Below are 23,331 nucleotides of genomic sequence, written 5' to 3' on the forward strand. Positions count from 1 at the left end.
CCGTCTGCATCTTTTTTCACCACCAAGCAGAGACCTTTTCGTCTACAGCGGGAGCCAATGGTTGCACACTCAGCACCGTTAAAGTAAATGTCAGGTCTGTTAATAGGGTCAAATTCAGCCATATTTAAACACAAAATACTGAGTGAAATCTAAGCTAACAGCTGAATCAGGACAGTGAATGCATGACTTGGTATTTGTGAAAACTTATTAGGAGTACTAATAGCTCTTGGGTAATGCTCGTATAATTATAGATGTTAATTACAGGAAACAAAATTGAATTACTTGCAATTGGTCTTTTAAGTAAATTTGTCTTTTAGCTGTAGGTTTTTTTGGTGTTGCTAGCATTATTTTTAAATGAAGTTATTTCTGAAACGTTAACAACATAATGAAATGAAAAAGAAACAAATGATAAGAAACAAATGAAGATCGGCAGACCAACACAGTTTACGTGACTCTGTCCTTCGGCCCTGTCATCACGCCACATTTTCAGCTGGATCATCTTCATTGGATTTTGCCTAATGTGGTAACTCAATATATAGATTGGATTTAGCCATGCACATCCACAACAAGCTAAATGTTGTTGTGCCTCTGGAAATGGAAAATGTCAGCAGAGGAACTTTGAAGTTCTTCATTTTTTTATTTTGTTTTTTAATTTGGATGGTTAAACACTTTTGTGTTTGACTCCTTCACTTCACACACACACACACACACACACACACACACACACACACACACACACACACACACACATCACTTGATATGCAGCCTTTATGCCCGTGCCAGACTGTTTAGCAGATTAGATGTTGGCCTGAGGTTTTCAAAGCCCTGGCAGTGCTTTCCATTTGTGAGGACGTCTGTTTCTGTGCTTCCTCTCATTCTGACAAAGAGGATTGTGGTGATGTTATCTCTGAGAATGATAGAGATGCGACGCTGTGTCACCTATTTTATTAACATCGGACATTTTTTCGACTTAAGCCTGTTAATGCCTTCATAGTGAGGTCTGCTTTGTGGCCGGCGTCATCGAAATGCGATGACAGGAATGGGGCTGTGTGCATCATTGTATAATTACTCACTACACAGCTGTGATTGGAGCCTCAAAGGCCTGTTGAAGTATTGGAATAATCATGTAACTGGATACAAACAGTAGAGACGGTACTTTTCTGAGCAGAATAACCTTGTGCTGAGCTCGGAAGGAAGTCTATATTCATTCAAGGTCCCAGCTGGCTGCTAGAATGAGCCTCTACAGGTCCAAGTGACTTACAGAGCCTCTGTGCCCTCTGCCCCTGCCTTCTGAAAACCCCAAATCATCCTCCTTTTTCCATCCTCTCCACCCACACACATACAAGAACACATGCTTTCTAGCGTGTCCAGCCACCCATGACGACTGCGTGTTTGTTTGTGTGAAAGAATTTACACTCCAACGCGTGCAGGGCAACTGGCCCCCTGTGGACCTGAACTCCAGCATCACTGCTGAGACTCCAGAGGTGCGTTTGGTATCGGCGGTGGTGCACGTGTGAGGGAGCCGCGAGATCTATTTACTGCCCTGTTCAGCCCCTTAGTTTTGAGCAACAGCTGAATGAGCCATGATTACTTGGATGTTGGAGAATTGAGCGAGGCCAACCCCACATTATCAGAGGTTGCCATTCATTACATGGCACCCATTACAGCAGTTAGAAGAAGACTTTTGCCTGTACGGTGATTAAAGTGACCCCTGACTATCTGTAAATTGCAGGAAATTACAAGGAAATTGCAATTTTATTGGACTATTTTAAAGAGCAAGAGTTTATGGTTAATCTCAGTCCCGGCTATATTGAATTGGTTTACACAGCCTGAGGATATAATTATCTTGAATGAAAACATTTAAATAAAAACCGGTCACATCTACAGGGAAAGCTTTTCTTTTTTAATTAAAATCAGTGTTTTTTTTCCTCTTCTTCAATATAGCCCCGTTGTTTAAACCTCCATACACTGCAGGCTCAAGGAAAACTCCAAACAATGAGCACTTTGTTAATATTTGGGCATAGCTAAGATGAGGGCATGGGAGGTTAGGAAAAGCTTACTGGAGGGTGGACCGACTCAGCGCTCACACTTTTCTCTCACTGACGCCTGTTGCCAGAGGAGAATGTGCTCGCAGCATTGCTCAGCTTCACGTATACACCAGAGATCTCAGCGAAACGGCCATGTGTGCCTGTGCATGGTGGTAAATGAGAGCTCTGGGGGTTTGTGACATGACCTCTCACAATGCAGGAACAACCGGCGTATAGCTCCTTTACAGGGGGAGGATTTTACCAGCTTTTACTCGTTTACCCACCACAACAGCAGGGCTGGTGTTGCCTTCACGTGTGTGTGGGGGTGTGGGGGTGTGTGTGTACGCAGCCATGGTAAAATTCGGGATAGCATCACAATTCTGCTCAATACACTCACAATACTTTAAAGCTGTGTCGTTGAGATCAAAATAAGTTTGAAGATAGGTGTGGTTGGACCCATGAGTACTTTGTACACATATAATATTTTAGTAATGACGACTGAATAACCTGCTCATGGAGCGGGTGTCGTAGCTGGTGTGATATTACAAAGTGGTTTCTCACATTCTTAATAGAGATTTACCCGAAGCTGTTAGGCTTAATCAGAGTGTTCGTTTGCTAGTAAATCAAAATTTTAGTTGTGGTGGTTTAAACTAGCTTTGACTTCCAACTGTTGCTGCTCAACTCTTAAGTCTTAAAAACATGGAAAATGAGGCTGATTTACAGCTTCCAGGTATTCAAAAGTTCATAAAATGCACATTAGGAAAATAATTGAACAGTAACACTATTCAGTTCTGCCAAAGATATGAGATCCAAAATAGGGGACATTTCTAAGTGATGTGCGGTCCCAAGCGTTGGGGCGTCATCCAGTTTAGCAGAGTCATCGACCAGACCTGTGCCATCAGCCAGTATTTCCAGGTAATGGATAAAAACTTGATTTATGATGCTGCAGTAGCCATGATTTTTTGGTGAAGATAAGGGTCAAGGAATGGACGTATGACTGAAAGAAGGACGAGGATGAGAATCAAGCGTGAAATGAATGAGTTCAATGTGCCAAAGTTGGGTTTTTCAATGGCAAACAAGTTTTGCATGTCGTGAGATGACTAAAGCTGTTTTCAGACAAACTCTGGATAATACCCAAACAATTGGTTTTGGTTATTTTCCAGAGTTTGCCTTTCACGTATGAAGAACACAGCAGGAGATTTTCCGGGTCAGACGTGTTCACAACAACAAAAACATTTCTGGAATTTCCCCCGAAAGCTCTCGAGTCTCGTCGTCTCTCTGAGTTAACATCTATGTCGCCGTCTTCTACGTGTAAGGGATTTCATTTTCATCCTGAGATATTATTGTAGTTCTGTTACAGTTTTGTCAACGCGCCCACTCGCTCGCGGAGAATTTTCCAGACATTTCCTGCTGTATTCTCTCACGGACTCATTCTCCAGAGGCTTGCAGGGAAAACGCACATTTGCTTTCCCGCATACGAACCCTCTGGATTATTTCAGGAGAATGACCGTAGCTTAGTGCATCTCTGAAAGCAGAATAACATTATTAAATTGAATGATAATTAATGTGATATTATGTTGTTTGTCTGTTTTAGGGAGTGGAGCCACAGCGGTGGTCCAAGCAGCCTACTGTTTACCACGCAAAGAGAAGGTGGCCATCAAACGTATCAACCTCGAGAAGTGCCAGACCAGCATGGATGAACTCCTGGTAAGACTCACAACAAAGTAAACCAACTATTTGTGTAACAGGCAATACAGAAGTATTTTTGTGACCTTGTTACTTCTCCTGTTTGATGAAAGGGAGCTAGTGGGTAACAGCATGATATTTCATTTAGGGCTTTGTCTCCGTGGGCTGAGAGTGTGGATGGAGTCATTTCCACCTCTGCTTTTCATTACTGGTTACTAGTTTCGAGCCCTCCTCCAACCGTCCCTGTCACTTCAAACACTATTCTGGTTGTTCTTTGAAGGAAGGCTACTGCCAGGAAACTATTAGACCACAGTGGGACATCTTCCTCTGGGCTGTATGGTGTCTTTATGCCCTCAATGCAATCTTGCGCTGCAGCTCAGCACATCATTTACTGTATGATGTGTTTTTTACGATTTTTGCTCGAGAGCTGGAAGGATTATATCAAGCTCCCCCTGCACACAGATGATCATGTGCTCGTTTGTGACTCGTGTTCTGGCTTTGTAGACGGCACTGTTTCTCACATACGATATGTATTTGTCAACCCTTCTTTGTTTCTTGTTGCTTTTAGGTTTTTATAGTATAAATGCGTAAAGAAAGATGTCACATTACCTGGCTCAGTCAAAATCCAGTTAAAGCTCTAGCTGTTACTTACCATTGTGTTACTTCATACTGGTCTGACACAGAGAAAGAACTTGTTATTAACTTTGACCAGAAGCTTGATTTATGACTTTTCCAGTCATCTCCCAGAGATCTCATCCAAAAATCTTTGAAATAAATATTGTTTCAGCCTATATGTGTGCATGGAAGATCATGGCTAGAGATTACTGTCAGGTTTCTCACTACTCACTGGCAATACTAAACCGGGGAGGAACCCCTCCCCACGGCTTTTGGAGGATGAATCAGGGGAATGTTACTCCCGGATTCTCAGAGCAGACGGTCACATGGAATACAGTGAGGTCGGATTTCCTGCCTGTGCACCCCCCCTCACCCTCTCAAACCAATTCCACAGCTTGCTGAATACCCAGTTAAATGGCGTGGAAGCATTAAATTGAACCCAGATTGCTTCTCCAAAGAAGCAGCTTTAAAGGAGAATGTCACAAGATTTCAAAGAAGCCTGCATGTCTTTAACTTGACCTGTGAAATTCTTTCGTGTCAGAAAGCAGTAATCTGTCATGTCTCCGTGTGTAGGGGGTGTGTTGTAGTTATTGCGGGCACAACAGTTTGATGGACAGCTTCTTTCGAGTGACTCAAACTAGATTAGACGATGAGGAGGTTTGTTTACAATTTGAGTGCAGCGAAGTTTGTCTCTTGTGTAATTACAAAAGTGTCACAGCTATTGCTTATGATTGTATTTCTGTTTCGTAATGTCTGGTACACAGTATTAATCCATTTTAAGATACATGGTGTTCATGTAAAAAATGTCTTTGGTGAAATGTTATTTTGTGGCACAGAAAGTGATTCAGAGGTGTATGTATGTGTCCTCAGCATTAAGATCATCCTTTAGTAAGTTTCCCCATCAACTGCAGATCGGCAGCTTCTCTTTTCTTCTGTAGTTTTGTGCGTGTGTGCGTGTGTGCGCACATGCTGCGGTGACATTGGGTCATAGTGAGCGTGTGTGTGTGAGGCTCTGAGTAACTGATAGTGACGTAACATTGCTTCTATAGTGGCTTCTCTGTGTCTCTGCCATCAGTGTGATCCTGTGGCACCAGTTTGTGACCCAGCACTGTATTCATTTCGTGACAATAGGTCATTTATTTATTTTTTCTTTTGCTCAGTTTCAAGGTCCTCAGACTTTCCGAATACTGAGGAGATCAGGCCCAATAGAGAAAAATGCAACTGGCAGGGTCTGGTCTATTTCCTGGAGAACCTGTAACTAAGTCTTATAGGCTTAACAGAGTCAAATGATTTAGAGCACAGCTTTGATTCTGCTTGTGTCACTGTAAATTTATAGACCCATCGCAAGATATGCAATCAGTTTCAGTTCTTTTTATGAAATGAGCCACAGTGACATTACTCATGTCACAGTTGAATGACTTTACTGAGGTCTCTGTAAAAACGGGAATTTGAGTTGTCACGACGGGGAGAAATCCGTCAAAGTTTGCTGACTCAATAAACCAATGTGATTTCCATTAGGGAGTGAAAAACAGTTTTATTAGATGTGTGGATGGAGGGAATGCACGGGCGGTCTGATGGTCTGATGTTATTTATTTGAATAATTGGCCGGCTGTCCTCCTGCTGGTGATCCAAAAAGAATATGGAGCAAAGCCATATTTTCACTTAATGCAACTTCTGCCAAAGGCTGTGACTTTTTGACACGTATTGTAAAACTGTTCATATAATGACTTAAACGTTGACATTTTGACAAAAATAAATAATTTACTTGTGACTTAAAAGATATCTCTCGTCAGTTTATAACTAATAAACTGACAATACGTAGTTCTTCATTCTGAAATCTCCTCTAGCAGATGGCTTACAGCTATCTCAAAATATACTATGCAAATACTATGCAGCTCCTGTAGCACAGATGGTCATTATCACAGTGCTTTTGACAATAATGTTCTACACAGGTTACCTTGTATGCAGATTAGTTTTTTTGTGCTGCAGTTGGTTTTGTGTTTGGTGGCAGAGAGATTTTTTTTGTGGCATCGACTGTATTTAAATATTGACGACATGACCTGGTGGCTGGCTGTAGGCAGAATAGGTTAAAAATCCTGCCTCCTCCATGTTAGTGGATGGATTGAATACATTTTTCTTAAAGATGGTTTCTGTCATCTTAGGTAACGCACTTATGTTTGTTCAGGTGTTAATTTACACTGTCAGTTTGGGTTTAATTCTTCATTTGATGCTTTCAGTATAGATGTAAGCACATTTGGTTTCTTTGACATTTTGTCAGACGAAATAAGCAGATGCATCACATCAGGTCGCACCCTGAAACATTTAAATGGCACTTTTTAATATATTTGGCACTAACATATATAAACTTGTCAGTGAGGTTAAGTACTGATACTTTTCACCAGACTGTAGGAAGTCTGGTGAAAAGTGTCCTGTGTCTGTGTCCTTTTCACTTCACTAAGTTTCATGGACTGGTTGGATGAGCTTTCTCTCTAGATAAAGATCACTATGCATTACAACTGATGTTAAGACTGAGGAAGTATTTTACATATCTGTGTCACATGCCTGAGTCAGAAGCTCATGCAGGAGAAGCAAAAGGGAGTACATGCATGATGCTCCCTTTACCGGAATGAGTCTGATTTACAGCCTTTACAGAACGAGTGTTGTCATGCACACATACTTGAAACATCTTTTGTTTTTCACTCAGCATTGACATGTCCTGCAAAAATATTTTCTCAAAGCAACATTTCATCAAAAGTGAAAGGTTACACAGATAGAATCAATACGAATGAGAGGGTTTCTTTGCTGGAGCATAGGTTTACAGTGACCTAATCCCCACAACAAAGAGTCTCTCTGAGTCTCACATTGTCTGCTGGAAAAGATGTGAAAACCTGCCAACTGCCGGAGCACGATATCCTCCCTGTTATCCCATTGTTTTTCTTTTCTGGGGTTACCCTGGCCCACAGAGCTGTGGTGACCTGCCTCTTCCACTGTGCTGAGAACAGAGCGGGAGCGAGAGGAGGGGGTTTTAGGCTCCACTGAAGCCAGTTAGCAGCCAACAGGCTGTATCATTATTGTTCTCCCTCGGCCTGTAGTATCCAGAGAAAGAATGATAGGGGAGACAACCCACAGGGCTCGCCGTCTGGCCCGACAGACTGGAAGTTATTAGGCTGCTTAATGATTAAAAAACAGCAGCGTGGCATTTGGGCTCACCTGTTGGACTGTGAGCAGTACAACCTTGTCCTCTGACTCACACTCTGCACAATACGATTCTCCTCTTTAGATTTGTCTTCATTCAAACATGTCTGTGCCCATCATGGTCTGATGAGTTTGTTTCATTCACCGCCTGCACCCACCCTTATTGTGTCAACTGCTTTTTACTGGCATCTTGATGTCACCTGCCTCCTCAAGCCTTTCTTGGCTGAGACGTGCTCTGAAAGCCGTGCGCTCCATAGTGATGACTTTGCAGCTTATTCACACTGCTGCTAATGCACTTTGTGTCAGCTAAGCGTTTATGCTGATGGGACATCAGGCTTCGGTTGCTCACTGTTTGACCCACAAGCATCTATTGATCGATGTCTTTAACAAATGTTTTCCACTCGAGTGTTGAGGTTTCTCAGTTGACAGGCTTGTGGTGCACCTGCCATGGTGGAACACTGTCAGTGGATGTATTGAATAACACGTAGAAATTTGGGGGAATATGATGCTTACTTGTGGTGAAACCCACAAACGGACGAGAGGGTCAATATCAATTTAATCACCCTGCAACACTGTGCATCCAATACAGAGACTGACGGGGGATCATCTTCACATAATATTCGCAATATATATATATTTTTTTGCGGAAAGATTTCGATAAATGTATATGTGTGAATATCTTATGTCTTCAGTCTCATTTCGGTCTTTAGCAGCTATATGACGGATTTTCTTAACAAGTACGGAGATGCTGTGCTTTCAAATGTCGCTGTAGTAACAAGTTCCGTTATTTGTCAAATATTTAAGTGCAGAAACAAAAGGAAAACATCTGAGAATCTGTGGTTCCATTCCCGAAGGCAGCTAGATTTTCTTTTTCTCAGGAAGCTTGTCTGTCCTCAAATGACTGTGACGGTGTTGAATTGATGCATTAGACTACTGTGCCAGCATTACCTCAGCTCCCCTGCTCGCCGCGCGCGCGCGCGCACACACACACACACACACGGTATTTTACAACTTTATAAAGGGTACTCGCTGTTTTCTGCGTACTAGACATGCACTATATTGGTCTATTTCATTTCGGACTACTGACGTCATTAAGATCTTAAGTATCTCACAAAATTTCAAAAATAGTGGCAACATAAAACACATTTTTATTGTTATTTGTTGTAACTGCATTCAGTTTCTATTCTCCAAGCTTTATTTTACCTTTCTGTGAGACTAATGAGAATAGCTAGTAGGCACTGTCTGTCTTGATTAAAAATTTGTATTGTGCGTTTCATGGCTCATGTCATTGCTGGTAAGCTTTTTAACAGCTCAAAACATGGATGTTTGTGCTGCTTCAGAGGCTAATGGATAATAAAAGTGGTTAATAAAAATGGATTGGCTGGGATTTGAAACCTCAACGCATTTCCATTAAATTAGAAGGTTTTATCAGTTCAATGACAAATACAGCATGTCTGTCATCTCAGTTCTTTGTACTATTCTGACTAAGTGTCTTTCATGCTCTCTCCTCTAACAGAAAGAGATTCAGGCCATGAGCCAGTGCCACCACCCCAACATCGTGTCTTACTACACCTCGTTTGTGGTAAAGGATGAACTGTGGCTGGTCATGAAGCTGCTCAGTGGTGGTAAGTGCATACTTTATATTATATAAAGGTTGTCTTGTTCCTATTAATACACTGCACTGATCTTTAACCAATCAGTCTGAATATCTTGATCCTGGACCGATCACGTGGAGTATGATTTGATTTGGAGTATCCTGTATTTCTAGGTCATATCATGGGGGACAGATTTTTTGGCAGGGCCCCTCGTGATAGGAGAGGGGCAGTGGGAGGTGCTGCTTGCTGTCGGTGATGTTAAGTGTGATTGTAGGGAATACAACAGCACTGATCCTCACTGTGTCCTGTGTGAGCTGCAGCTCTTTCCGGGCTTTAACTTAGTACTGTGCAGGAGCTAATGACAGGGCAGAGGTAATAACAGCCCGCAGGCTGGCATCATGGCATCCATCTGGTAGCGCTGCAATTAACTAGTGAGAGGAGCACGAACAAGAGGAGGCCACCATGGAGAGAGAGAGACCTCAAAAATGCAACGAGTGCATCTGATTCTGATTCTATTGTTTGATTTAATTGCACAGTATGATATTAAAATGCATTATCAAGCTACAGTAAATGATATTTGTAGTTCTGCATCGAAACAAACGATATGTAGATAAAGCAAGAAGCAGCGGGCTCCTCTAACTCATAAAAAAAGACATCTTTATGAGACTAATGGTCATTTGTTTACAGAGAGGCAGAAAATCATCCATCTCCTGACCATCCTGCTTTCAGTTCCACACACTTAATTATACAAGAACAAGTGTACAGAGATACATCCACACACTTGACATTTACTGTTTGGATTTTACCCTCACTGATTCCTCTCAGGGCCTCTGTGTAAACAGCGTCCCACTGTAACGGATAGTGCCCAGGTGGCATGCCTGGCTCCCCCCGATACACTGGACATGAGCTGCTTGGCAGCCGCCTTGCAGCTGGGCTCAGGGCACAGTGCCCGCCTAGTGACGCTTGAGCAGGCGGCCAGTGTCACAGCAGGAGCAAACACAACTCAAGATGGCCTCTCTTGTCCCCCTTACCCGAGGGTAACAGAGGGACTTGATGTTGAGTTTTATTGTGTGGACTAATTAAATGATTGCCACGGTGACGTCTACCATGGAGATGGAGCTCAAATGAGGTCAGGTTTATAGACCATCACTCCGCAGGACAGAGTGTACCAGGCCTGAAGAAGCTTCAGTCTGCTCTTCTGGTTCGATGAAGTGTAAGAAATCCTCCACACTTCTGCTTTCGAAAGACCGATTACAGCTCGACAGTTAATGTGACGGAGCCCTGACATGTTAATGTATTGATCGGTTTTAAGTGCCGACTTTAGAGTAGAGTACATTTCTACCACTTTCTTTCCTAATGGAGAAGAATGTTACTACACAGTACTTATGTTGCATCACATATAGCATTATTTTTGCACCGGATGCATTTAATTTTGACCTATCCAAGACTTTATAGATAGCGGTAGATGAGCCGGAAGGTAAAGCTTTTGATTTACGTTCGTTATCGACATCTCACCGATCGTCCTCATCACTTTGGGTAATGGCCAAATGAATAAGATTGCGTATACAAGTGGTGGAAATTAGTCTCCTCCTCCTTCTCCTAACTTGGTGCCTCCATGATCGAACCTTGAAGAAAATTATAAATGGATGGAGCCTCGTTTGCAAATGATTGTGAGTCAAGTAGTGCATCTTGGGTAGCACATAGTCCACTTCTTAGTACAGCGTTTCTTTTTCTTTGTTTTATGTTTTTCCCCCAGATAAGTATGATTCAAAAATTTGTCATCTTTCTCTCTCTGGCAAATCCAGTCAAGGCCAAACCTGTCGAGCTGAGTTCTGAGCTACGTACGCTTTAAGCACAGGGCTTTTCAGGAAATTCCCGTTCTGAATGTGACCTGTGAACAACTGATTTATCAGAGCACTGCATAACCTGTCACCGCCTAAAAGACCTCTAGTGAAACCAAGAGGCAGTGAATGAGTCATGCCAAAGCAAGCAGAGGAATGTGTTCCCAGGAGATGCATGCACGGCCCTAAAATCTCTGCTGCAGAGCTCAATCGAATGCCACTGGCTTTTACATTATAAAAAGACAAGTTTGGAGCCAGTTGATTTGTCACATCATGATGTGGCCCTCAGCTTTTGACAAAATGCTGACAGGAAGCGTTTATAGTGACTCAAGGTTAATAGAGCAAAATTACCTTTGTTCACTTCTGTAATATAATGTTTTCTCCCTGTAGTAAAGTATGTAACTCGTTAAGATTTGTTTGATAGACTCTTCCCTCTGGTCGAGACAACAATCCTCTCTTCCTGCACCACCAATGACTCGTCACCGCCACTCCCCTGCCCCACCCTCCCTCTCACCCCTCCAACTTTGCTTGGCATTCCCCTTCGTCCTTTAGCACAGTTGGCACCAGCTCTCGTCACCTTCACTCACTTCCCCCTCCTCCCCGCTCCCCACTTTGCTCTCTGATCCTCTCCCTCACTCTCAAACCTCCTGCTCTGACCACGAGAGTGGAAAGACTTTAAAGGTGAGGTTGCTGGATGAAGCACAGTTATGTTCAAATTCCTGGCTCTTGCACCCATGACCGTTTTAATGAGAAATCTTGAGAAAGAAAAGTTTGCCTAATCGTACACATAACTGAAACCGTTGGTACTTGCACGCTCTCCAGCACAATACAGTTGAGTATTAATGTATTCTCCATGATTTGTATCTAGTTTCCCCCTGGGGGCTCAGACTAGCACCGCTCAAACCAGCCCAACAGGTGTCATTTGACTCGGACGCTGTAGTCTTTCCTATCCAAAGTGAACTTTGGGATTGTTAACCTGTCAATCAGTGTCAGCACGATGAAACAACCTAATTAGCCATGAAGAGTTCAATCAGAAGAATTTGAATGGGGCTGACAAGGTTGACATTTAGTGATCCTCCAAAGTCTGCACCATGCTGCGGGTGTTTGTGTGTGTGTTTTGAGTGTGTGTGTGCGCGAACTCTTGAGGATCCTTTTCCCTCAGTGCCCCCTCATCTTAAAGGAGACGTGTCGAGTAAGTTGAGAAGATTGATACAACTCTCATATCTGTATGATCTGTGTTATGCCCCCTGGTCTTGGGGAAACCAGGACATAACATGCACTTGGCCCTCAGTCTTCCCAGTCCCAAGAAGGCAGTAGCACAATGACAAAGTTTGTTAAAAAATACAAAAGAGCAGCTTTATTTCTTCAGAATGAGCAATAAAACAAAACAATTAATTTCCTAAACTTCCGTATCAAAAATAAATATTTAAGAAATTACAAATTTCTAACCTAAACTCCTAAACCATGAACAATATAAAATATGAAATCATCAAACACAACGTTATGTCAGATGAGCCAACAGTTAGTTAGCTTACCTTAGACTAGAAAGGGGACAGTTTGCCTGCAAATCATTTGCCTACCATAAATATACGTATGATAAAGTTTGTTTCAATTGTAAAATATTAAACCTTTGGTAGCAACATCTTAGCCATTTTCTTTTAAGGGCGTTGGCCCCTGAAATCCCACATCAGTTGGGCTCTACTTAGAGCTGCTGATTGACTGATTTTCATTATCTTTGAGAGTCAGGCTAGCAGACATTAAGCCAAGCTAAGTTATCCAGCTGGTATGGGTAGCCTTATACTTAGTGTAGAGACATCATCAGAACTTTTTATAACCAGTTGAGTGAGCAAGAACAGAACCATCATATTACCCACTGCACTCACATTAACACTTAGTCTTCTAATCACATTTTCATTTATTGGCTCATTAGGACTACATCTCCGCTGTAATTGGAACTTGGCTCTATTTGCCAACCCTCCTCCCGTGAGCGCTCTCCTCGTCACCTGTCACTTCTTGTCGATCCCTCTCCTCCCTGCAGAAGCACGCAGAGAGAGGAGGGAACGGTGTGGAGAGAACCGAGGAGGATAAAAACCAAACCGGCTGCCTTTTCTCAATGAGCTACAAAGAGCTGTCACATCAGAGACCCGAGGCTGCGCTCTTCTTATACTCTCCTCCTGCGTCTTTCCTATTCACTCATTCACATGCTCACATATACATGCACTATCTCTCACAGTCAAGACACATCTAGTCGGCTTTTCCCGCCTTCCCTTGTCTGTCCCCTCGTTGGACGGGTTCGTCTCCTCTCCTCGCTGCTGAATCACGTTTTCTACTGTGCACCGTCACTGCACGAAGAACCCGTTGAACCCATCGTCCCTCCCTCACTCCCTTCTTACTCTCGCCTCTCTGTCTCACTGTGTCGAAGACTCGCTGCAACAACACGGTCTGGTCTCAGGTGGCCCTACATTGTCAGCCTCTCTGGGTAATGCAGCAAGCGCTTGTCTGAGTGCCGCAGGCGAGGACACCCTGAAGTCAAGGAGCAAATAAATGTCTTTGCACCCCTCGCTCGGCACAGTTGCTAAAAGGCAATCAATTAAGTCCCGGAGTTGTGTCACGGATGGTGTTTTCGGGGCCTTGAAAGGGCGATTTCCAGCTTTTGTTTGCAAGTGCTGCTCAGTGTGTGTGTGTCTGAGGGTGTGTGTGTGAGCAAGAGAGGGAGGGACAGACACACAGTGTAGCAGTGTGATGTTTGTGTGTCGCACAATACAGCTTGTCAGGCAAGTGGCATTCTATTTGCTTCTCTGCTTTGTCCCCATTCACCAGTGTCGCCCAATTTTCTGTCATGTCGAATGCAAATACTGAACCTCTTTTCAGAGAGAGATTCTTTATTCTTTGGAAGTCGCACAAAGGAAATCGTACCCGGACAGCAGTTTGACTTTTCGTCCCTAGCGCTCCTTTATTCAGCAGGAGCCAGGTTGAGGGTGACCTGTCTTTTTTTGGGGGGGGGGCACTCAGCAGCCAGGTCAGTTAACAGAGTTGAACAAGTTCCTCTGTTTACCTGCAGCAAATGAAGACAGAGACATCTGCTTGACTTATAAACTCAGATCTTAACCTGCTCACTTATCTGTACTGCAGATCTCTACATTGTTAAAACAGCTCTGAAGGCAAATTCATGCTACAACAGGCTTCACATACAGTTTATAATGACCTAAAACTGTTTGTGTTTGTGACTTCGACTGCAGAGAGACTGTAATGATGTCATCGAGAGTCCTATCCCAGAGCGGCTGTGTAGATGGCAACAAATGAAATGACTCTGTCAGTAGCCATGGTGATTTTAACTGGCCATATTATCTGATTAACAGCTGTGGGCACCAGTTCTAAATGAAACTTACTTGGATGAAAAAACTTGAAAGAAAAATCCTCTGAGCCCAAATGTCCTACAATGACATCATGTTTTCCCCTTGTTTAATCAATGAGAGACTTGTCTATGTTGGTAGATACTGGCCCCACTTTCTGAAAACATTGATTGCACAACACAAATTCTTCAGGATGGATTTCCCCTTTAAAGAATGTGTGGTAATGAATGTTGTGATTTATCTCCCTGCACCATTGGTTTGTTTTGGCCTGGCCAAATTGAAAGGTTGTGGTGATGTTTCGGGTTAAGCAGCTTAATCATGTTTTCTTCCCTCAGTAAAATTAATCTTGGGTCTTGGACCGGATCTGGAAAGAAGCTGTTGTGTACCCACGATCTAATTTATCTAAACAATATAAGATTACACATAAATTATCTTGACTGAATGTCTGCCAATCCACCAGGAAGTGTGTTTTCATAAATGCGTTTTGTTTTAGAGGAGGCTTAAACAAATTATACTGGCCAGCCTGAGGTGACTTTCTCAGAAATGTGAGATCTTGATTTAAAACGTTTATTTACCCAAAGAAGCCGACTGCTGGATAATCTCTGTTTCTGTGTTCACAATCATAAATGTCATTTTCAACAATGACAAATGAAGTTAAGTCCAGCCTTTTGTCAACCGCTGTGCTTTATCTGTTTTCCAGGCTCCGTGCTAGACGTGATCAAGCATATCATCTCGCGAGGCGAACACAAGACGGGCGTCGTGGACGAGGCCAGCATAGCCACCGTGTTGAGAGACGTGCTGGAGGGACTGGAGTATCTACACAAGAACGGACAGATCCACAGGTAAAGAGGCTCGTTGGCCTCCTCTGGTGCTGAAATACAACTGACTTTTCATCACTGCTAAGTACAGAGGCTTCATCAGGCTTCACCTGAGTGTTTATGGAGCAGAAATACATAACTCCACCCCTGACTGTTTCCTCTCTGGTACTAGTGTAACAAGAGTTGTGCTAATATTTTGGTCTCCCAACTTCAGTACATTCGTTTTTAATAGTGAAGACTGTGTCCATTTGTTATTACAGTGTTATTGACATTAATATGTCAATGGAATAAAATTATTCAATGTTTTTAAAATACAGATTCATTAATATTGATACTTAATACTCATCATTATCTGGTATCATTCTGTTTTCCGTCACTTATTTCTTCTGTCCTAGTCAGTAACCTATGCAAATTACTTCATGTCTCAGTGCATGGTTTAATCCAAAATACAATATATAGAAGTGATTGGAAATCTTCATTAACTCAGACGTACTGTACCCGTGAAGTGGCATTTTCCCGCTGTCACTCTCACTCCTAAAGTTCAGGGGTATAATGCGTATCTGTATGGAGACGAGGCAGCATGCTTCACCATGGGCTGCGACAAATGTTAATGGCTTAACACTACAGAATGAAAAAATCTAACTATCCACACATTTTTTAAATTTCCTGTTGATGTTATATGACGAAACCCCTCAGTGTTTTAATCAACAAGTTTAAATCAAAGTGCTGCAAGACGTCTTTAAATAGACGTAACACATACCACATCCCGAGCTGATAATTTTTAAGAGCTACTTTATGTCTATGCATAAGTGGAATGTGTCAATGGCAGATTTACGTGCCATAGGAAATGTGATGCGGAAAGCTCTCCTCTAAGCCCTTTCAAGACCTGGCTAAGTCCCTGTACTCCGTCCTTCCGTTACAATGAACCCAGTCAACACACTGACTGGAGAAGCTGTCACACGACCTCCTCTGTATTTAATATTCATTACTCACTTTTTCATACGTCTCCTTTTCTTTTTTTTTCTCCCACTAACACACACACACTGCCCCGGACGGGCTACTCGTCTAAATAATGCATAGCCTTTCAGCTTGGTTAACTGCTGAGCAGCTTTCCCAGTAGCATGCCAACAAGAGACGGAGAGAGGCCTGATTGAAGACGCCAACCATGGGTCTGGATGAGGGATGTATTGTCATCAGTCATGATATCATCTCAACAACCTGCTGATTAGAAAACTGCTTTAACCTGTAGAGGTAGCGATATGTGGAATCGACATTAACACTATTTAAGACATTATCTTAATTAAAAGGGAAGTCCACTGTGGTCTGCTGCAGCATTCAAGTATCCACTTCCAGCATAATGTTGTCAGGGTTATCAGTCAGAGGCAGAGAGAGGAAAATGTTGTTGCTGAATTAAACGTGCCTTCAACTCCTTGCCCTTAAGGACAGAAAATAATTATTAAAGGTTCCTCACTTCTGTCCATCCCCAGTTACTGAGTGAAAAGAAAAATGTGAGCACTGAAAACCGTTGACATACTGAGAGCGGAGGGGCAATGGTCAGATGAAAGCTGCCTGCTGACGCAAAAACACACATGTATGTGTTCCCTGCGTTCCTCCTGGTGTAAGCTGGATCATATGAGAAGGAGCCTCCGGGCAGGGGTGATGGAGAGAGTCAAGTGGGTGAAGGTCCACGAGGACGGAGGGAGGGAGGGAGTGTCACATGATATGCTCCATCCAGCCCAGGATGGCAGAAAAGCAATTAGAGTGTAGCGGCCTTGCACTGTAGGCTCGAGCAGAGACATTTACCACAAGACGGTAAACTGCTCCACCTCCACGTTCACAGCGACGTGGAAAATCGGTGACTCAGAGGTGACACTTGTTCTCTAACTCAAGCAGCAGGTAGACACCGTACATATGACCAAAGACAAATACCTCGTCGGTTGAATCTTAGAAAAATTAGTCTGTGAGTTAATTACTGGAAAGTGATCATTAAATTGTGGCGAGCTTTTTCCTCATTTTCGGAAACCTCGCGTCCTCGTAGGGTAAATTACTTGTTTGTGTTTTAGCAATAATCAGGTAATTGCTGTAGTTATGCGGCTTTAGGGAGCAGAGAGGCTCTTAAAGCAAGATTGAAAATATGAGAAAATAAAAAGAGAAATGAGAAATAAAAAAAATGATTTGGAAAAACATGAGAGTGCAGTTCAGCGGTATGGAAAAAGCAATCAAACTATAGAACCAGAGGAACGATATTTCTGTGGTCAAAAGGGTATGGTTAAAAGGGAGGAGGTATTTCATCCCCTCAGGACCCACAGGGCATCTCATAAAGCCTCTTTTACGGCCCTGTTAGGGGCATTGTGAGCCTGGCACCAGGATGTGATGTCACATGAGGTGACCCGGTGGAGCTGAAAGGTGCGAGAGCCGCCAGATGAGGATGATAAATCTGCTCGACAGTTTCATTGCCTGGCTATTCCCACCTGGCTACTGCTCGACTATCATTTCAGTGGGCCATAAATATAAAGTGTCGTTTAAGGTTCAATATTTTTTGTTGCATACACCTCCTGTAGCAACATTCTTGATAAGCTTTAAGGATCTTTAACAAATAGAAATAAGCCTGTATCTCCAAGCATTCCTAATATTGTACCATATGGCTGGGTGACTTGCAGGAGTTGGGCCTTAAACTGCAGGTTGGCTTTTTGTCTCTCTCCACTAGTTTTTCTTTGAACTTGCATGGTGCATTGTGTCACCACCTCCTCCCTCCTCCTCCTCCTCCTCCTCCTCCTCCTCCTCCTCCTCCTCTTCCTCTCCTGTGAATGTTAATGACTGTCTGCACTCTGCAGCTTTTTTTCCCCCCGAGCGTTACAATCTGCTGCAGTGAACCATAAACCATAGCCTCCATGGTCCTTGAATCGATGCAGGAGGGACGCAATCAGATCGCCTTGATCACTCTTTGAGGATGACGGAGCTTCCTGGGTGCTTGGTTATCGCAGTGGATCAATTAAATTGATAATTCAGGCCTAAATTATTATTCATGTTATTTTTGCGGATAAGTTTTAATTTGTGGATTTCAACAAGCTGAACGAAAGCATGACTGTAGTGATGATGATGTCATACGTGGCCATATATGGACAGTGAGTACCAGGATATCATGGCTCTGATTTCGTGATTTGAGCTCATTATTCAGATGAAACTAATGTTGATGTGATGTCACAAAGTCAATCTGTAATTTATTAATTTAACAACTTCTTATCGTCTCTTGATAGCAAAACAGCTCTACATGTTTCTCTCTTAAAGTAGCATAGGTCGACTCTTGAGTGTGTTTCCAGATATAGAAACAGAATACATTGCTACGGCTTCTCCTTTTTCCAAGAAACATTAAAGAAGCAAGATGACAAGTTAGCAGAACTTGTGATATGGCCCGAATGGGTAATTGGCCCAGTCTGAACTCATAATACCTCGTTAAAATACTGAATATTCTAACCCGTGCGACACCCTGAATACAACTGGACCCTCTGAGATGGAGACAGCGGTTGTGTAAACTCGGAAAAGTATTTTGGGATACTCCCAGACATGCCTTTCAACCTCAAGTGGTCTCCTCCGCACCTCCCCTCTCATCCCTAAAAAGCAACCTCTCAAATTACTTGACGTAAATCATCCCTATTGTATGTGCTAACATCCGCCTTAGAGGACGAGCATGTTCTTAATTAAGAAGAAGTGAGTGCAAGAAAGGGGGAGATACTGTGACCTGATGTCACCTATAGCTGTTATGTGAGGGCAGCAAAGCGGCAGCGGGACAAGTCGGAGAGCCGCTGAGCACAGACCCTCTTCATGGCAGCAGACGTTTCTAAAGGCGGTTTTTCAAATCCTCTAGCAAAGACTGTCATGTCTGCTTTTCATCCTCCCTTTCCTGTTCTCTGCATCGTCCCTGCTCTGACAGTTGTGAAAGTTTTGCCAGATGTAGCACACTGACAGCTCTTTCTGTCTGGGCTGATAATTTAAACTACAGCTTAGACGAGACACTGATAGGGCTGCAGTCAACCATAGAAAATCTGGGTCGACTAAAAATGTACTTCACTCTTCAACCAATAGATTTGTCGCGGGGAGGAATCAATCTGCAACAGTGCACTGAGTTCACTCTACAGCCTCCCTAATCTAAATGAATGTAAATAAACACGAAAAGCTCCTGTTTACAGCTTAAAAGAGCACTTTAACATTATTATTACAGCAAACACAGTGAAATATGGCACTGATGATATGTACACATAGTTAATGGAGCGTCCCAATGCAGACAAGTTACCTTTTTTTTTTAGATGATATGAAATGTTAATTGTTGCACTTTTATATGCAAAAGTTTACACTCAACTATTTTGTCATTAGTTTTAACAAAATGCTGATACGCGACAACTTACTCGACATGCCGTGAAATAGTTTGAAACCAACTCCGGTTAGAAGTTCAGTTAACGTTTCCTCGCGGCCTCCATTAGTTCGGGTGAGTCTAAAGTTTACACAGGTCGTTTCTCCATCACTGCCACTCCCCACCCCCTGTCCCTCTCTATACAAGATCTGTCGGCAATGGGGTATTTTACTGGAACACTCAGCAGAAGAGGCCTCTCCACTCAAGTATTCACCAGCATTTAAACAAACATTTGAACTACGACCTGCAAGCTCTTGAGTCTCCTTGGCACATTGTGCATCTTGAGTAGGTTGCTTGTAAAGATTGTACTTGCAGCTTGTAGCTGCAGGAGAAGGGGTGCTCGAGCCAAAGTGCCAACTCCCCCTCCCTTTTACTTTTTTTGCTGCAAAACCCGGGTCCTCAGGGAGTGTCCAAGAACCCAGGCAGTTGAAATGCAGGGAAACTTTCATCTTGCATTTCACATTGTAAACGTGCTTCAGTTGAATTATTGTCTCAGTAGCACCAGAATCTTTCAAACCACTACATTTATCTCTGCAGCATTTGCAGCCCACATATCTGGGGTTTGGCACAAGTGGATGTATTACATGGATTAAATTATGTGTCCAATAAAATGGTAAAGAGAGCCTTTGTTTGTTGGAAACTGAGATGTCTCATCTCCAAACCAGTGCTCCGAAGACCAGTCTATTCTTACATTTTCATTGAGACCAGTTATTTTGCCGAGATGATCCAACACCATTTATCTTTCATTAAAAGCTGCAAGTTTTTTACTGCACTGCCCCCATCTGGCAGCAAGGTGCACTGCTCAGTTGTTGAGATAGCCTCTATATTGAATCATGTCTGACAGTCAATTCAGGTTTATGATCTGTCGTTGGGTAAACTGTGAATTTGAGACGTTTAGGTCAGAGTAGTGGCTGACAATGTTGAAGGTCTTGTCTCTCTTCAGAGTTCGTTGCCCTCTTGAAGTCTTTCTCACATTATTCAACTTCAGCTTTGTCCCCGAGGGGAAACTTGTTTTGCAGCCACACAAAGAGACTCTACCACTGAGTTTGAATAAACTGCGTAATCAATTTACTGCACACAACACTGTTATGGATAACAATACCCAGGTACCTACAACCTCTCCATTGACAGCAGTTTGAATCGCTGGATATGACATCCTTCTAAAATCTATGCACATGTCTTTCTTCTTTGGTTTATCCTCTTTTAATAAGACATTAACATTAACTTGCTGAAATGCTGGACAGCAGGAAGAGCTGACTGCCGTTGCCTTTCATTTGAACCTTTTGACTTTATCTCTGAAAGTCTGTTGCTATGACAACTCTGTCTGGCTGGTGAGATGGCAATATTTGCTCTGTGTGGCAGACAGGCAGTCAGACGACTGTCCCCGTTGAACCCGTTTATCGCCACCAGGGGAGGCTGAACAGATTAACAACAGAGAGAGTGTGTGTGTGTGTGCGCCCCATTAATTAAGTCTTTTACAAAAAGCCCACTCTGCGAAAAAGATGGAAGCTTTGAAGCCCATATGTTCTTTCAAGATTTCATCATTAGTAAGCAAATCAAGTAAAAGATCCCAAGTTTGCATTGAATCAGTGACTGAACAGTTTTTTCTTCTTTCTCCTTCTTCTTCCTTTACTTATATGTTTTTTACCACTTAAACTTCACAAGATGCCTCATCACTTTCTCTTTGACAGCTCTGTATGAGAGGCACTCATGAGCAAATTCTTCTCTTGTCTTTACAGAGATCTTAAGGCTGGAAACATTCTCCTCGGGGACGATGGCTCGGTGCAAATTGCAGGTATTTAGCCACAAGGCTGCACTGCTGCTGCAACCTCATTTACCCTGTTAAACTGCTGACTTTATGCACAGGAGCCCCAATCTGTGGAGGAACATTAACCCTTTTGACAATACTATTATTGACTTACTGCTTTGGGTCCTTTGCGTGTTTATCTAATTTTTTTCACCCTCTCCTTTCCCCTTTCTTCAGACTTTGGCGTTAGTGCCTTTCTAGCCACAGGTGGTGACATCACTCGCAACAAAGTGCGCAAGACGTTTGTGGGAACGCCATGCTGGATGGCGCCAGAGGTCATGGAGCAGGTCGGTCCTCTTAAGCAGAAAACCGAGAAATAAAAGACCTCGCAAAGTTAAAACACAACTTTATCTAAGCAGCCCAAAACAAACATTAAGATTAAATGCTAATGGAGGTCACAGTCATTTTTCATTTATAATTTTTTTACTGACATTGTTTTAAAAAACACTCCCAATCGACACAATAAGACTCTAATATAACTGGTCTTATTTATTTTCTGTCTTAATGCAAGAATGAAACATACAAACTTTTCTGTGAACAAATGTCATGTTTTAGATCATTTAACATTTATCTTACCACAAGATAAAGAGATTATTTCTATAGGCTGAATGTGATTTCTGTTTCTGCAGGTGAGGGGCTATGATTTCAAAGCAGATATTTGGAGTTTTGGAATCACAGCCATTGAGCTCGCCACAGGCGCTGCACCTTATCACAAATACCCGCCAATGAAGGTGAGAAGAGAAAACTGTGGAACAATCTAACGTTACTAGAAACATGTGGTTGATGATGCAGGACAAATGTGGACACCACTTTTCAAAGTGGGTTCTCCTGTGATGTCTGAGCAAACGTGTTTGTGGTATCTTCAGGTGTTGATGCTGACGCTGCAGAATGACCCTCCGTCCCTGGAGACCGGCATCACAGACAAGGAGATGGTGAAGAAATATGGAAAATCCTTCAGGAAGATGATCTCGATGTGTCTACAGAAAGAACCAGAAAAAAGGTGCAGATTGTAGATAAAGGTTACATCCACACTGCACAATGTTTTAGTTTTAAAACACATCACTGGTGACAGATGTTGTCCATGCTACTCCCGAGTTTTCGAGCACGCCCCGTTTTAGTTTGGAAACTAAAGATGTTTGTAAAGAATTTCCCAGTCATCTGTATTCACTTCCTGATTGGTTCTTATCAATTATGACTTGACTACCCGCGGTGAAGGCAAAACATTGTAAACACTGTCTGTAACAGTTCCACCTTGTCATTAAAACGGTGTTTAAAATGAGAACAAATCAGTACGGCTGTAGCCAAAGTCTCATCTAACACAGTGTCTTTAAGTAAACACATTTAATCCAAGGCATCAATGTTTTTGCTTCATCTGCAGTATTCTAATTATGTACAGAGTTCAATAACATGTCATAGGTGCAATTGTTGACACTCAATTTACAGGCAATAGAACTGTTTTACACAACTTAATTCATGTTGAGCAAAGTAGCATATAATTGCTTTTATTGTCCTGAGAGCCATCTTGTTGCATCGCGCTTCAGTAGTTCTGTTAAATGTAATGTCCCAAGTTTTTCAATCAGCGGGGGGTATAAAGGCTGTGACAGTCAAATTAACAGGACTAATTCATTGTTATTCTGTTGCTTTTTTTCAGGCCAACATCCTTAGAGCTGTTGAAGCATAAATTCTTTCAGAAAGCGAAGGTAGGTGCTTGTGCTCCCTCTGGACCTGAGACTGAATGAATTACTCAGTGAGTCAGCATCGGCCCTGTGTCAGGCACCGGTCGAACTGGTTGATGAGTAAATGTCTGAGCCTGCAGAAGTGATTGTGTCTAAATTCTCTGAGTTTAGCCTCAGTTTAAAATGAATGTGAATCCCTTCAATGACAACAGGTTGATTTTTGTTGTTTTCTTTTAGCTCCAGAGGTTTGGAAATGATTGAACGAGGGGTTTAATGTTGGAAAAGGAGCAAAAAAAGCTTAACACATCAA

General features: G+C 42.6%; 1 protein-coding gene across 5 annotated transcripts in view; it reads left to right on the forward strand.

Moving 5' to 3' along the window:
- Positions 1-23,331, forward strand: part of oxsr1b (oxidative stress responsive kinase 1b) — a 36,397-nt gene that overhangs the window by 4,136 nt on the left and 8,930 nt on the right. For all 5 annotated transcript variants that reach the window (XM_034572013.1, XM_034572010.1, XM_034572011.1 and 2 more), the window contains exons 2-9: positions 3,622-3,734; positions 9,040-9,148; positions 15,013-15,154; positions 21,278-21,333; positions 21,523-21,632; positions 21,975-22,076; positions 22,212-22,345; positions 22,997-23,045. In XM_034572013.1, coding sequence (XP_034427904.1) covers positions 3,622-3,734; positions 9,040-9,148; positions 15,013-15,154; positions 21,278-21,333; positions 21,523-21,632; positions 21,975-22,076; positions 22,212-22,345; positions 22,997-23,045 — 815 coding nt within the window. The remainder of the gene's footprint in view (positions 1-3,621; positions 3,735-9,039; positions 9,149-15,012; positions 15,155-21,277; positions 21,334-21,522; positions 21,633-21,974; positions 22,077-22,211; positions 22,346-22,996; positions 23,046-23,331) is intronic.

This window comes from Hippoglossus hippoglossus, chromosome 20 (genome assembly GCF_009819705.1).
Source record: "Hippoglossus hippoglossus isolate fHipHip1 chromosome 20, fHipHip1.pri, whole genome shotgun sequence".
NCBI classification, from domain to species: Eukaryota; Metazoa; Chordata; class Actinopteri; order Pleuronectiformes; family Pleuronectidae; genus Hippoglossus; species Hippoglossus hippoglossus.